This window comes from Canis aureus, chromosome 29 (genome assembly GCF_053574225.1).
Source record: "Canis aureus isolate CA01 chromosome 29, VMU_Caureus_v.1.0, whole genome shotgun sequence".
Classification (NCBI taxonomy): domain Eukaryota; kingdom Metazoa; phylum Chordata; class Mammalia; order Carnivora; family Canidae; genus Canis; species Canis aureus.
The window spans coordinates 30,398,223-30,414,007 of NC_135639.1; the positions used below are offsets into that span (position 1 = coordinate 30,398,223).

General features: G+C 48.2%; 1 protein-coding gene and 1 pseudogene across 3 annotated transcripts in view; one reads left to right on the forward strand and one right to left on the reverse strand.

Moving 5' to 3' along the window:
• AVPI1 (arginine vasopressin induced 1) overlaps window positions 1-15,389 on the forward strand; it is a 25,156-nt gene extending 9,767 nt beyond the window's left edge. Inside the window, exons 1-3 of one of the 3 annotated variants that reach the window (XM_077878089.1) lie at window positions 7,288-7,449; window positions 13,527-13,823; window positions 14,790-15,389. In XM_077878089.1, coding sequence (XP_077734215.1) covers window positions 13,537-13,823; window positions 14,790-14,949 — 447 coding nt within the window. In that variant the 5' untranslated portion in view covers window positions 7,288-7,449; window positions 13,527-13,536 and the 3' untranslated portion in view covers window positions 14,950-15,389. The other 2 variants (XM_077878090.1, XM_077878088.1) reach the window with 2 other exon arrangements.
• LOC144301308 (small ribosomal subunit protein uS2 pseudogene) lies at window positions 291-1,791 on the reverse strand (annotated as a pseudogene).
• Window positions 15,390-15,785: the final 396 nt, after the last annotated feature.

Sequence of the window (15,785 nt, forward strand, 5' to 3'; positions counted from 1 at the left end):
ACCCAGGCTGCCCTAAGTTATCTTTTCAATGGTAGCTATCTCCTGATCTGTTGGCCTCACTATTCCTAAGTAAAACCAAAATCTCCAGTACATTTTAAAACCACCTGATCAAAAAATAAAAAATAAAATAAAACAACCTGGCCTGGGGTACCTGGGTGGATCAGTCAGTTGAGCCTCCAACTCTTGATTTCAGCTTAGATCATGATCTCAGGGTCATGAAATTGATCCCCACGTCCAGCTCTGTGCTCAGTAGAGTCTACTTGTCCCCTCTCCCTCTGCTCCCTCCCCAAATAAATAAATAAATATTAAAAAAAAAAAAAAAGTTTACTGCAAAGCCACCCAAGGGGCTGAGGGAAGCCACTAGTCCCTGTGTGTTGCTGGCTGCCATGTGCTGTAGGGTAAGCCTCCCACACTTCAGGAACCCACACTGCCAGACCTGGCGCTTGAAAAGTCACCTGAGCTCCGGGAGCAGGCACTGGAAAAGCCTCGCAAGCTGCGGGAGCTCAGTGAAAGGGCACACCTTAACGAGGAGAGAAACCCTTCCTCCTACGGTGTCTTGCCAGCTCCCTCTACTGACAAAGCTGAGCATTGTGCCAGCTGGAAAAGGAGAAATATTTACAGGACTCGGCTCCTTTATCGCAGAGATAACTGGCACAGTCTACCTCTTTGGAGACTCAACTTCCATATACAACCTTCTATATACATCTGGGCTTCCATAGGACAATGAAACAACTCCATATTTCCACCTAATGAAATACAGCATCTTTCTTTTCTTTTCTTCTTCTTCTTCTTTTTTTTTTTTTTTTTTTTTAGAAACTGTTTATTTTCGGTCAGCCTTATTTCCATTTTGTTGCTTCTGTGGAAGAGCAGCTTAAGACCACTCAGTGGTTGCTCCTACCCATTCAGTGGCCTGAGCAGTGGGAGCTGCAGGCCAATCTTCAGTGGCTGGCTGAGCGCTCCAGTCTTCAGTAGGGAACTGCTGAATAGGCACAGAGGGCACCTGCATGCCTTCAGACCAGTCTGCAACTTCAGGCTGAGTAGCAGTGAACTCAGGAGCTATAGCTGTCCATTCACCCTGAAATTCCTCCTTAGTCACAGCCTTTTCAGCAGCGGCCTGTTCTTCCTTTTCAATCTCTTCAGGATCTCTGTAGAAGTAGAGATCAGGCAAGACTTCCCACGGGTGCTCATGGGAACTGGTGCTACGCATGGGCAGGACTTCCCGAGCTAGCAGCCACCACATCAGACCCACTGAGTGAGCTCCTTTGCTGTTGCAAGGGGTGGCGATGTCCACATAGCACAGAGGAGAGTCCGTGTTACACAGAGCAATGGTAGGCAGGTTAACGAGGATGCCTCTGTGAGAGGCTGGTGGTCAGCCCTGGGATCAGTAACCTCCAGAAGCCTTGGCTCTTGGAAGGTTGCCTGGATCTGGTTAGTGAAGGTTCCAGGAGTGAAGCGGCTAGCTATAGGAGTGGCTCCAGTAGCAGCAGCAAATTTCAGCACAGCTCGCTGGCCAGTATTCCTGGATGATATAACACTGACATCAGCTGGGTTTTCAATGGCAACAATGGCACAAGCTGCCAACAGAAGCTTCTCCCAAGTTCTCTTCAGATTTATGATGTAGATACCATCACTTTTCCTTTTGTAGATGTACTGTTCCATTTGGAAGTCAAGGTTGGTGCCACCTAAGTGGGTTCCTGCTGCAAGGAATTTGAGGACATCTCCTTCATTTGCAGAACATCAAGGGCTCCGGACATTGTTAAAGTTTCCCTTTAAGTTCTGATGGGAACGAAAAACAACGCTGTATGGACCCTTCCCTGGGTAGCGTGGAAAAGGAAAGCATCTTTCTTGTAAATGACATTCTTACCCCCTCTCTTCAAAATAAGGAGATATACAGTCTCAGTGATCTGTATTAAGTACTGCTCAGAAAGAAAAAAAGACTTCTTGGATTTTGTTAGGGTCCTTTGGAATATACTGGTAACTAAAGACTAAGCTAGTAACGATAATATCCAATAACTTCCATATAAACGTACATATGAAATGAAAGCATAAGAGAGAGAAGAGGGGGCAGCCCCGGCGGCGCAGCAGTTTAGCGCCGCGCCGCCTGCAGCCCAGGGCCTGATCCTGGAGACCTAGGATCAAGTCCCATGTCAGGCTCCTGCGTGGAGCCTCCTTCTCCCTCCTCCTGTGTCTCTGCCTCTCTCTCTCTATGTCTATCATAAATAAATAAATCTTTAAAAAAAGAGAGAGAGAGAGAGAAAAGGTTACTATGTACAAAAACACCATGTATATATAACAAAAAATATGCAAAGCTGCTACAATCCTGTTTTAATTTTTTTTTAAGATTTTATTTATTTACTCATGAGAGACACAGAGAGAGAGAGAGAGGCAGGCAGAGACACAGGCAGAGGGAGAAGCAGGCTCCATGCAGGGAACCTGACATGGGACTCGATCCTGGGTCTCTAGCCCTGGACTGAAGGTGGCGCTAAACCGCTGAGCCACCTGGGCTGCCCTACAATCCTTTTTATAACTGGCCACCGGGCTGTTTTAGTAGCCATTAATGATTTTCTAGCTGCTTTATTCCTTGTACACTTATTAGTTGGCATTTTACTATAAGGAAAGCCTTTTTCTTTTCCTCTGTTTACCTATTCACTTATTTATAGTGCTATGGACTCAGGTGTTTTTTCACTCATTGGATTATAATCTATTAGTGTCATGCTTTATTTTGATGCTCTGCATTTGCTAATGGGAGCCCTTATAAAAGGACTCCTTGTCCCTTTGATGTGTTCGCATTATTCTTCGAGTACTTCTTTGCTTTCTAGGACAAGATATTCTAGAATCATCCTGAACTTTCTCAACCCCAGTGGCTGAATTGATCATTTCCCCAAGGGGCCATGGTTCCTTTTGTGGAGAATATTGAGAACTCATATGTGGGGCAGCCCGGGTAGCTCAGCGGTTTAGCGCCACCTTCACCCAGGGTGTGATCCTGGAGACCTGGGATCGAGTCCCACATCAGGCTCCTTGCATGGAGCCTGCTTCTCCCTCTGCCTTGTGTCTCTGCCTCTGTATTTGTGTGTGTGTCTCTCATGAATAAATAAATAAAATCTTAAAAAAAAAAAAGAGAGAGAACTCAGTATATGAACTGTAAATGTGCATATCCCTGTTGTGGTATCATTGCTTCTAGGCCCTCTCAGCAGACACAGCTGGAGAACAGCTGTATGTGCTTGTATGTGTTTGTGTGTAAGCATACACATGTATATATGCACACATAATACATTTAAACATATGTATACATTTACAACTTATTTATTTTTTAAATTTTATTTATTTATTCATGAGAGACACAGAGAGAGAGGCAGAGACACAGGCAGAGGGAGAAGCAGGCTCCATGCAGGGAGCCTGATGTGGGACTTGATCCTGGGACTCCAGGATCACGTCCTAGGCCAAAGTCAGGTACTAAACCGCTGAGCCACCCAGGGATCCCCAGAAGGGTGCTTTTTAAAAAGTTTAGAATTACCAAGATCGCTGATCAAGAAAAACAGAATTAACTCAAGAGAGTCACACAATGTTCTCTCTGCTCCCCGCAGAATAGGACAGATAGCAACCACAAACCCATTGGAACAAACCTCAACTCCACTGGGGAACCATTTGTAAGAGCTGCTTGAACAATTCCTGCAGGACAGAGAGAGAAGGGGTCAAATGTTGGGTTAGTGTCTGTAGCAAGGCTTATATTGAGCGCTATGCCTATAGCACCTCACTTCATCCTCACAGCAAAACAGAGAGGTGCCTATGATTCTTTCCACTTTATAGATGAGGAAGTAGGAAAGCAGAGAGGTTATTTGCCTAAGGTTGAACAGCTGAAACTCCTTTTCTAGACTCTACTCCCCTAGAAATTAGTAGTCTACTGAGCCCTCTTGGCACTTGAGGCAAAAGGAAACATGTGCACTCCTATACACACGTATCAAAATATTCTCCCATATTGTGAATCAAATGGAAAAATTTGATGAAAGCCCTACAATAAAAAAAACATGGCCATCCATAAAGACTTGTGTTGCCCAATCGGTTCACACACTATTTTCAACCCTCAGAAAGCTAATTGGAAGGGAGCATAACAGCAACCTGTGTGGGAACCACGGGCTGATTGGAAATGACCATTCTTGTTGCAAAATGACACCAGGTCATAAAACAAACCAGAGCTTGTCTTTAAGTGTTGATATTTTGTTCATCATGGATGCTTTACATTAATTTTGATTTTTAAAAATATTACACTAAAATATTTATCTTGATTACTGAGTTTTTTTTTGTGTCCCCTTAAATACTGCACCCAAGGAGTATTCCTTACTCACTTTACCTTAATCTGATTCTTGGTAAAACCAAATCTTGGCCTGAATTACACCAGGGCTCCAAGCCTCAGATTTGACTTTCTCTTCGAAACAGGGCCTTCCCTGCTGGGGAGGTGGATCCCAGATCCTCCAGTCCTGCATGATGGAAGTGCACTATCTTCTCATCAGACATACGGAATCATAAAGCTCTAACAATAGAAATGTTTCCATTGTGTGATAAGCGCATGGTCACATGCCTACAAAAATGTTTGGAGACACCAGATGTTCTCCACCCAGCCTTAGTCACGTCTGACCCAGAAGCCACAAGTTCCCAATTCCCACCCTGGTATGTTCATTTGAGCTCCTGGTATCAGAAGTCCTAGGCTCTCCAAGTACTAATATGCCAAGAGTTTGGCCCTTTCTATTTCTGAGACTGGGGAACAGGGTGTCCCTGGTTCAGAAGCTCAGTCTCCCTATTTAGGACTCCACATACTCCTTTCTTTAGCCAAGCAGCTGGCTGAAAGGTTTTGCAGCAATCAGTGCCTTCTATTGGAGATGAACATTGCTGACTTCTTTATTCATTTGCTATTTCCCTAGGTCTTCAGAAAAAGCAAAGAGAAACTGCTGCTAAAACCCTTTTAACTATAGCAAAGCATTTGCTGATGTTTTTGTAGAGGACAGAAAGAGAAACTGGAGACCTTGGGATGGGGAAGAACAGCTCCCAAACATCCCTTCCACCTTGCAGAAAGGGACCCACAAATCCTTATGTGCTGGCTTTTATTCCTTCTCCCTCGCAACTTTTACAGAGGAGAGATCACACTTAAATGACTATGAAGGTCAACTTTGAAGTGAAAAAGAAATCAGGGAGACCTAGCTCCCTATTCCCAGGTGCCTTCCTGACCATTTTTGAACCAGTGTACAAATAACTCCTCCTCTTCCAAGGAAGTAAACAAGCATTTATCAAGAACCTATTGGGGGCTCATAGGTGGCTGCAGTTGGTTAAACATCTGATTATTGATTTAGGCTCAGGCGGTGATATCAGCATAGTGATCCTAGGGTCCTGAGATTGAGTCAAGCGTTGGAGTCTGCACTCAGTGGGGAGTCTGCTCGAGATTCTCTCTCCTTCTCCCCACTCCCAACAACTCCTTCCTCATGCTGTCTCTCAAATAAATAAATAAATCTTAAAAAAAAAAAAGATCCTATTGGACCCTGCATCCACTCCCACTCCTTCTGATCTACGTTCCAAGCTGTGGCCAAAGTGGCCTTCTAAAAACACAAATTTTTCATGAGGATGAAATGAGCTAATATCTGTAAAGTGCTGACTGGTACATTTAGATATAAAATATCTATTAGACAAGTATATATAATGCTATTCTCCTCAGAGAGTCAAATGGAAATGTTTTCACTGTCCGCCTCTGTCTTCTGCTTTCTCACCACTCTCTCCCTTGGGAGTCTTACTCCAGGTCTCATTTTTTTTTTAAGGTTTTATTTATTTATTCATTGGAGACACACACACACACACACACACACACACACACACACACACAGGCAGAGACACAAGGCAGAGGGAGAAGCAGGCTCCATGCAGGGAGCCTGACGTGGGACTTGATTCCCGGACTCCAGGATCAGGCCCTGGGCTGAAGGCACAAGCTAAATCGCTGAGCCATCCAGGGATTCCCCTCTAGGTCTCATTTTAAGTCCTCCTGAGCCAAGCTTCCTCCTAGACTCTGCACATGCTATTCTTTCTTTTTTTTTTTTATGTTTTTTTTTTTTTAAGATTTTATTTATTTATTCATGAGAGATACACAGAGAGAGAGAGAGAGAGGCAGAGACATAGGCAGAGGGAGAAGCAGGCTTCCTGTAGGGAGCCCGGTGTGGGACTCCATCCCGGGACTCCAGGATCATGCCCTGGGCCAAAGGCAGGCGCCAAACCACTGAGCCACCCAGGGATGCCCTATTCTCTCTTTCTTAAGCATTCTTCCCAGACCCGCTCCTCTTCATTTGACCAACTTCAACTTCTTCATAGCTTAAAGTTACTTCTCCTTCTCCCAGGACCTCCTACAGGGAATTGAATTTCCTCCGTTTGATCCTTTTATAGTTATAATGTTTATCACAGTTGTAACCACTACTAAATGTTTTAAGCTTTTTTTTTAAAGATTTATTTATTTATATTTATGATAGACACACACACAGAGAGAGAAAGAGGCAGAGGAGGGAGAAGCAGGCTCCACGCAGGGGGCCCGACGCGGGACTCAAACCCGGGACTCCAGGATCGCGCCCCGGGCCAAAGGCAGGCGCCAAACCGCCGAGCCACCCAGGGATCCCCCGTTTTAACCTTTTTAATGTCTGCCTTCCTTACTATAATTCCCCCAGGGCACGGGCTTACAGACGTCTCCTATTCACTGCAGGTTAAGGAACTTGGACGCGGTGGGTCCCTGATGGACCCTTGTCCCCTGAATGTATAAAATCTTCGCACGCAGTATGGCTCATTTAGCTGACCGACCCAGGGTTGCGCAGCTGATTCAGGATTCGAATCCACGGCATTCTAGCTTCGGAGCCCACGCTCTCACTCTCTCTTCCTTTCCCTCAGAGCTGGAGCCAGAAGGAAGACGAATCTAAGGCACTGCGGGTCCGTCTGCAGAGGCCACCGCGGCCGGGAGCGCGGCGCCCAGGCCCGGGGGAGGGGCACGCGTCACGTGTACCCGCAGGGCCCGCGGCCGCCGCACCCCGAGGCTGGAATGCGGCCCCGCCCGCTCCCGCGCCAGCGAAACCCCGCTCTCCCCGGGTGCTGACGTCAATGAAGGGGGCGCCTCGGGCGCCGCGCTGGGGCGGCCGAGGGGGCGGGAGGGGCCCCGGCGGACACGCCCCTCGCCGCTGCGCCGCGGCTGATTGGGCCCGGGGAACCTTCGCGCTGGGCTCCGAGGCCGGCGGGGGGGAAGGGGCGGGGCCCGGCGCGCCCCTCGCGCCTCCGCTGCTGCTGATTGGCCCACAGAGTCTCCGCGTTCGGTTCTGGGAGGCTCGCCCCCGAGCTCTCGCCGAGGCTCGGCCGAGGGTTGGCTCCTCCCCGGCCGGGGAGCGCTCTCTCCCCGAGTCGCGGCTGTGACCCAGGTGGCCCGCCTCGGGCAGCCAGGTACGTAGCTCCGAGGCCCGGCTCGCGCTGCGGTGGGAGCGGGCGGGCGGGCCGTCAGACCCGGTGCCGCTGGGACCCGAACCCGGAGTCCGCTTAGGGCCCGGCATTGTGCGAAGCGGCCACGTCTGAGCCCCGGGGGCTGACCTGTGCTGGGGATGTGGCCCTGCAGCCTGGGCCAGGAGATCCCCTCCCAAGCTCTCGACCCGTGGGTGAGCGCCGCCTGGACCTCGTGAGCGCCTTCGCATCAGGAAGCGCCCGCCCTTGCCAAAGCCGCGAAGGGTTGGGGTGGGCGCCTCTTAGCTTGCCCCATCCCGATTTGAGGTCTGTCGGCGCTGCCTTTCGGCGCGGTGAGTAATCGCTCTAACTCCCTGCGGGCCGGGGAGTGCTGAGGGCGCCGAGGCAGGCTTGGGAGACTTGCCTTTCGATCCCTGCGCCTTCCGAAGCCCGCAGAAGCAGATAGCAGGCTCCGAGAGGTTTCTGAGCCTCCGGGTCGTTCCTTCCCCTGAAGACCTCGACAACCATCTGGCAGGAACAAAAATAGCAGTGGTTGAGAGGCTGGGCGCTGAGATCATACTACCTGGGTATATCCCAGCCTCACCACCCACCTCCTGTTTGACTTTGGGCAAGTTACTTAACCTTTCTGAGCTCAGTTTTCTCATCTGTAAAATGGGTATAACCTTTTTAGTTATAGTGCTTCCTCATAGGGGTGAGTTAAAAAGATCACCTATTTGAAAGTGATGTTCTGTGTCTGACATGGAGCAAGCTGCCTCACTGGCAGCTGTGATTTAAAGGTCTACAGATGGATCCATTCCCCTTTGCCATCTTTTCCCAAGTGAAGGCCCCTTTTGAGGGAGTTTCATGAAAATGACAATGATTCTATACTGCCTGGCTGTTAAATTGCCTTTCCCTTACATCACTCATTCATGATGCAATGTACTGGAATGGATGCTTTCACCAGTACAGCAATGTACTGGAATAAGGGAATAACCCTTATTCCTTTAAGGGTTATTTATTCTCACTCATTTGATGATGGGCAAAATGAGGCAGGGGAAACAGGCTTGTCAATGTCACCCAGTTTTCAGTGGCACGGCCAGAATTCAGGGTTCTTGAACTCTTGAAGAGGGTTATTTCTACACTTAGTTTATTTTCCAGTCGTGTCTGAGAATTGGTCTAGGAGTAGGGCCCTTTTGTCCACTTCCACATTAGATCTGCAGACTGACATGTATGCAGTTCTCTCAGTTTCTTCTCGGGGTAGGGTAGGCCTTAAGGGCCTGGGAGCTCGGAGCTCACACGGCCTTGTTGACTCCGCCTCCCAGTGGAGGAACCACAGATTTTGGCTGCTGTCCAGCGAGAGGGGAGGCAGGCCAGGGCCACAAGTGTTGATCTGGGCCTTGGGCCAGAGCCTCCAGTTCTTTTTCCAAAGGCCCTTTGCCTCCGATTACAGATTATTACCATCACCAGGGTTATCTGAAGGAGGTGAGCTGAGTGTGGAAGCAGTTGCTGGCAGCTCGTGCAAGTGTGTTCTGCCTCTGGTAGTTGGTTACCTGTGCCTCTCTGAGACCATGGTCAGAATAGCTAGCTGTCTAAACTGAGCTTCATAGACTACAAAGGGTGCTCAATTGTGCGCTATATTTATGTATTACAAATTCATTGCATGGTGAGTCACTTTTTAAATATATTTCTTTGTTAGAGCTCTATAATTCATTTATTGCCTATTTCAAAACAAGTTGAACTTTGTCCTTTTCCACATTTGGTATTTACTTTGGGGGTTCATTTTTAAGCTACTTTGTGTCATGCTGAAGTATTTTGCAATGAGTTTTTACTCATTTGTTCACAGACCCATGTTTATATTCTTTCACGTCAGCTCTGGGATGAAAGATCCACTTGTAATCTTTTAATATCTCTATGGTGTCATTTTCCATTTCAAAAAAGTACCATTGTTCAAGTATACACTGACTTCCCATGAATTCAGGTCCTGTCCAAGAAATTAGGGGGGAAATAACACATTGAATAAGATGAGATATTTCTTCTGGGGAGCCTGGCTGGCTTAGTTGGTAGAGTGAGCCACTCTTGATCTCAGGTTGTAAATTCAAGCTCTACATTGGGTGTAGAGATTACTTAAAAATAAAATCTTAGGGCAGCCCAGGTGGCTCAGCGGTTTAGCACTGCTTTCAGCCTGGGGCGTGATCCTGGAGACCCAGGATCAAGTCCCACGTCGGGCTCCCTGCTTCTCCCTCTGCCTGTGTCTCTGCCTCTCTCTCTCTCTCTCATGAATAAATAAAATCTTTAGAAATAAACATAATAAAATCTTTAAAAAAGTTTATTCTGATAATAAAAGTGTTTTTTTTTTTTTTTAATAAAAGTGTTCTAATTCATTTTCCCAAAGTTTAATCCTATGTGAAATCTCATATTGATTTTTATTCTCTTACTGCTGGCTGACTCCCAGGGGCAGGCAGAGCCAAGAGTGAATATCCTCAAAATCTAGAGGTGCCAAGGCACCCCACCCCAAAATGCATGGAGGGTATGTTTGAAGCTGGAGGCTTAGACTCACCCAGATGGTTTGTTGGTGTGTTTGTAACTTGCTGTAACTGGGATGCTGGAGGCTGGAGGTGGGGCCTTGTAGGGCTTCGTAGCACACACTGGTGGCTGTGAATATCTGGGAAGTTGGGCTCCAAGTCATCCCTGAGGCAGCTGCTGCTACTTAATCCTGTTGCCATTCTCTCTGAAGGGAGGGTAAGATTGCCTGAATCTGAGAGAAGCCCAACATGGCCTCTTCTCCCGCCACCCAGACCAGCCTAGGAGGCTGCCCCAGGCTTGGCCACAGCCAGCGTAGGTCACTGGAGTGCTTTAGAGCAGTGAGTTCTCTGTCTTCTCCCAGTCCCTAACCCCAAGTCCCACAGCAGCAAAAACAGTGTCTTATCTCTAGGGAAGGTTGAGGAGAGCAGAAAAGGAGGAACTACTGGTTGGGGAATTTCCTGGCACCTAATTAGCCAGACCTGTCCATACACGTTGCATTAAGGCCTCATCAGACGAGCAAATCCAGTCACTGCTTCTGTACAGACCTAGCCTCGTCATAGAACCATTGACTACACACGCCCTGAGACCAAAAGCACGAAGCTGTTCCTTCTTCCTGGTGTATGAGGGAAACAGAGGCCCACAGAGGTGATGTGAAGTACTGGAGGCTCCTCAGCCAGCGAGTGGCACAAGGGCTCAGAGTCCTCTGACTCAGGAGCTGGTACTGTGTGCACTGGGCTGGGCTGAGCTGTGGTTCCAGATTTGTTTTGTGGGAGCTGGGAATCTAACTCTGAGTGCTGCGGGTTCAAGGCTACAACAGCAGATCACAGTCAACAGCTCTGACACTCAAGAAAAGATAAACTCTACAACCCCGCCCCTACCTTGTGTGTGGGCTCGTCATTGTTCCCTTTCCAAGTGGCAGGTTTCCCCTTTTATGAATTAGGTGAGAACAGAGCCCTCTCCCCCACAGAAATGATGGGCTTCAGTTTGCTCGGTGCTGCTTGGCTGTGAAGGCAGCCGAGGTATTCAAACACAGCTGCAGCCCCTTACACCAGGTCCTGGCCTTGGCTGAGCCTCTGGCATTGAATCTGTGTCTTGGCTTTCTTTACTCCTCTCTGAGCTGGGAGGAAGGTAACAGTGTTTGATTCCTAGAACTATTTGGAGGATGAAATATCATGCATATTGTCCTATCACCAGTAAATGACCCAGAGTTAGTTTTTTAACATCAGCCTGAAAGTGTTACCTGGTGACTATTGTTTTTTGGTCACTTTTTATCATCCAATTCAGGGGATTTGATTACCACACATACCAGGTTTTTAACTGGATTTCAAAATAGTGCTTAAGGAGATGTAGATTGAAAAATTCCCATTTCCAGATAAAAAACACAATTTTTGTGGAGTTAATTTATCTGAGTCTTGTGCAGTTTTTTTTTTTTTTTAAGATTTTATTTATTTATGAGAGACACAGAGAGAAGCAGAGACATAGACAGAGGGAGAAGCAGGCTCCCTATAGGGAGCCCTACGTGGGACTCCATTGGAGTCTCCAGGATCACGCCCTGGGCTGAAGGCGGTGCTAAACCGCTGAGCCACCCGGGATGCCCTCTTGTGGAGGTTTTAGTTATTAAACCTTTTGAAGAAAGTGGGGTTCTTATGATAGGAGGCCTAGGCACTGGGACAGGGTGAGTTTGGAAATTACTGGAATAAGGAGGTTGGTTATTGAGGGAGGGCCAGTTACATTTGAGGAGTCTGATCAGAGTTGGAGAGAGGTCTCAAAGTCTCAGGAAAACAAAGGCAGGTGAGTGTTAAGGGCCGTGAAGCTGGGAATGCTTTATGTGATGTCCATTCTGTTTGAGTTTGTTACAAGGAGCATAGACATTTTGTATTGAAATGTATTTTAATTTTTACTCCCTTTTTAAGCTGGTTTCTGGTTGACCGATATCTCTGTAGCTCACCGTGGATGAGAGGAGGTCTGGTGTAGCAGCCAGGCCTTCCCCACTAGGCCTGGGGCTGAAGGGTGAAAGGAGCACAGGCAAATCCTCAGCTGGTTTAGGCCAGAACAGAGGAAAAGAGATCCTGTCATACCCCTGATCCAATTACAAAAGTCAAGGAAGCCAAAAGGGACAGGGTGTGGGGGTGAGAACAGAGGGTGTGGTGGCATTTGCATTTATTTGGCTCTTATCTGGTACCTGATACCACACTGGACTCAGTCCTTTTTTTTTTTTTTTTTTGGATTCACGCAGTCCTTACAGCAATCCTGACAAGTGGTTATGAGCCCTACTTTACAGCTAAGCAGAGGCTCAGAGATGTTGAGTAACTTGCCTAGGGTCACAGTTAAGAAGGTGGCAGGAATGTGATTCAAGCCCAGTTCTGTGTAATGCCAAGGTCTTTGGTCTGCTTTCCAATCTCATAGCTTTTTCAGGCTGTACTGGAGACAAGGATGGGGGGAGTGAGCCTCAAATGTCTTTGTTACTCAAACTGAACTCTCTAGAACTGAGGAAGATCATTTAATTCTCATTTCCTATGGAGGGAGGGCATTGACATGAGCCTTCCTTTTATTGAACTCTTCTAGATCCCAACCTCTGCCCGTGGTTGTATATTCTAACCCTGTAGCCACCTCTTTGCCCCTATGTTCCTCTCCATGGCCTTTTGGTCTGCAGTTAGATCTGATTAGTCTGTTTCATACTGTGCTTACTGAACCATATGGACTTGGTGTGTCTGTAGGGTCTTGAAAATAGGTAGGATGACCATTCTGTTTTCCAGCTGGAAAAGCAGAATAGAACATTGGGCACCGTTCTTTTTTTTTTTGGGGGGGGGGCACCGTTCCTAACACTGTCCTAAGTCCCCACTGTGGCCCTGTGAAGTAGGAATTGGTGCAGCTCACACATTCACACAGGAAGCAAGTGAGCCATTCAGGGATGGAGGTGGCCAGAAGTGGGATTCCAACCTACATATTCCAACCCCAAAACCCTTCTCACCTCTGTGCTACAGAGCCTTAGAGAGACCTGGCTTCCATTCTAAAGTTTCATTAGTGAAATGAGGATACAGTATCTACCCATAGGGTTGCTGTTATCACGTTTCAATGAGGTGGTTGTGTGATTACAACTCTCAGAGCCATGCCCAATACATTTAAAGGCTCAACACAGTTCCGTGGCTGCTGTCAGCACTGTCCTCAGGACGTAGGTATCCCGGGTCGGCCTGGGCTTTACAGCCACAGACCTGGGTTCTGCTCCCAGCTCTCTGCTTATGCAAGGCTTTGTGACTGCAAAGGGTCATTTCAACCAAGTTACACTTCTTCATCTGTATGGTGGGAATAAACCATTCTTACTTCACGGGTTGCTGTGACTCTTCAGTGAGATAGTACATGTATTGTACACATAAGCACTTCATAACAAAGTTTGTCGTTATTCACATTATATCCCCCAGGTGCCCTGAAAATTAGAGTGACTAAGACTTAGTGCACGTTGACTCCTGGAGAATAGAAACACCAGAAGCCCTTGCATCCGTCAGGCTGCAGGTTTGGGAATGGCCTACTGACTGAAGTGTCTCCATGCTTTCCTTCCCCAGAGCATCCAGGATGGGCACCCCAGCCTCTGTGGTGAGTGAGCCGCCCCTTTGGCAAGCTCCAGCCGAAGCCCGGGGCCGCAAGCAGGCCTCGGCCAACATCTTCCAGGACGCTGAGCTGTTGCAGATCCAGGGCCTGTTTCAGCGTAGTGGGGACCAGCTGGCTGAGGAGCGAGCACAGATCATCTGGGAGTGTGCAGGAGACCACCGTGTGGCAGAAGCCTTGAGGAGGCTGCGTAGGAAGAGGCCCCCCCGGCTGAAACCACTGGCCCACTCACTGCACCACTGCAGCCGGCTCAGGTGGGTTCCTGGAACTGGAAGGCTGAGGGAAGGTGAGCACCAATGATGCCCCTTCCACCATGCTCCTGCCACCTGGCAGGGTGACCTGGAACCACTGACTTGGCCTCACTGTAAAGCACCTGCTGTGGGGGTTTTGAGGTCTACACAGTGCCTGTGACTGCAGTTACTACTAGAGTCATGTTGACCCTGTGAACTTCCATGGGAAGGAAGGCCTGGGCCCTATTGGTATCACTTAATTTTGCAGTGAGTCTCAGCCAGGGGAGGGATTTTTGTTTGGGAGAAAAAAATTGCTTCCCTGTTGCAGAATAGGTAACAATCACAATCTTACCTGTGGGATTATGGAGAACATAGTGTAGGAAGGTTTCGTAGAGGCAATGAGGTTTCAAAATTGAGGATCTTTAAACTTTCACTAGTCATCCCCCTTTGCCTAGGTCACGGACAGCCTGGGAACCGCAAACCCCACAAGGCCAAGCCAAACCACACAGCCTAGCCAATCACTGTGGGTTACGATCTGGGTTCTATTCTTCCCACTGCTTTCTTAGGGCCCCCAGTTAGAACATTAGACCTGAACAGGTCTTCCAAGTCATCAGGTCCGGGGGAGTAAATCAGGCCCTTGCTCATATTACCTCCAGTTGACTTGCAATTCCTGTTTAATATACCTTGCTAAGGAGGATATTTGTTCCTCCAGTCTCATATCATGGCTGACTGATGATGGCTGCCATGGGTACAGCATGAGGAAGCTGGAGAAATGCTGAGTATCACATACCCTGTTCTAGCCCAGCTCTCTTTACAGAAATGTGAAAGCTTTGCCTGGGCTTTAGCTTTCGGGGGGTAGACCAAACCAGGCTTCTGGTCTTGTTTTACCCTGAACAGTCTGTTTTAATAGTCCGTTGTGACCCAAATCTCTTTAGTTCCCATTCTGTTCTTCCTATTGATGTGGGCCTATTATACACTTGTTCTCCGCAGAATCCCCGAGCCCTGCGCTCCACTGGCCAACCCACAGAGTGGTAGCACGGAGACAGCTTCTGGTGATCAGTATCTGAACTCCAGGAGGACAAGTGCCAGGATCCGCCGGAACTGGAAGAAGCCAGGCCCTACAAGCTACCTCCATCAAATCAGACACTGATCCAGGGAAGGAGCTGGGAATAGCATTATCTTCCCCAGGAATTACAGGGACTTTTGCCAAAAGGCCCAGGAGGTAAAGAAGGAGGAGAGACTGGAGACAGATAGCCCCACAGGGGTAAATGAAAGACTACTGCCACTGGCCTGCTCCATTTGGAACAGGACTGGAAATGTCTCCTGAGCTCTAGGTTATATGGGACCCATTCCTCACCAGAATGAGAAGAAACCGCGCCTCAGCTCTTCCCATCTAACAGTACACCTGGGCTGCATGATATTCCCCTAAGTGTTGGACACTCACACTGAGCATCTCACCACTCCTGCTACTAACCCTCCTGTTCCTGCTATAACCCACAGTCCAGCAGCCTGCCCACATCCCTGCCCCTGTCAGGCTAGCACAAGGAAACTGTGGTTTAAGTGGCAAAATAAAAACATTTGCATCAATAATTGTGTGAGTCTGTCACAGAAAGGGAGGATCCCCAAATGGACACTCTTAAACAAGGGAATGAAGGATTGTGCTTATTGCAGGGAAAAGGGGGGTGTTCCCAGGAAGGAGATAATAGGACAGGCCTCCTTTTTCTCTGTGAGTCCCCCAACCTCCTAGGCCCCCTGTGCCAAAGCCTCCTTTTCCAGAGGTTGTCCAATTAGGAGATGGATGTAACTCTATAGGGTGGTCCTGATCCACAGAAGAGGGCTCCTGGACTCTGGCCAGTTCTAGAAGGGAGAGGTTATTCCAGTTGGCCTTGCATAGTGAGCACTGAGCCTGCAGTCATTGTGCTGGGATGCCAGCTCTTCAGCTGGTTTCTTTCTTCCCACGGGCCAACCATCAACAGCTAGCCCAAT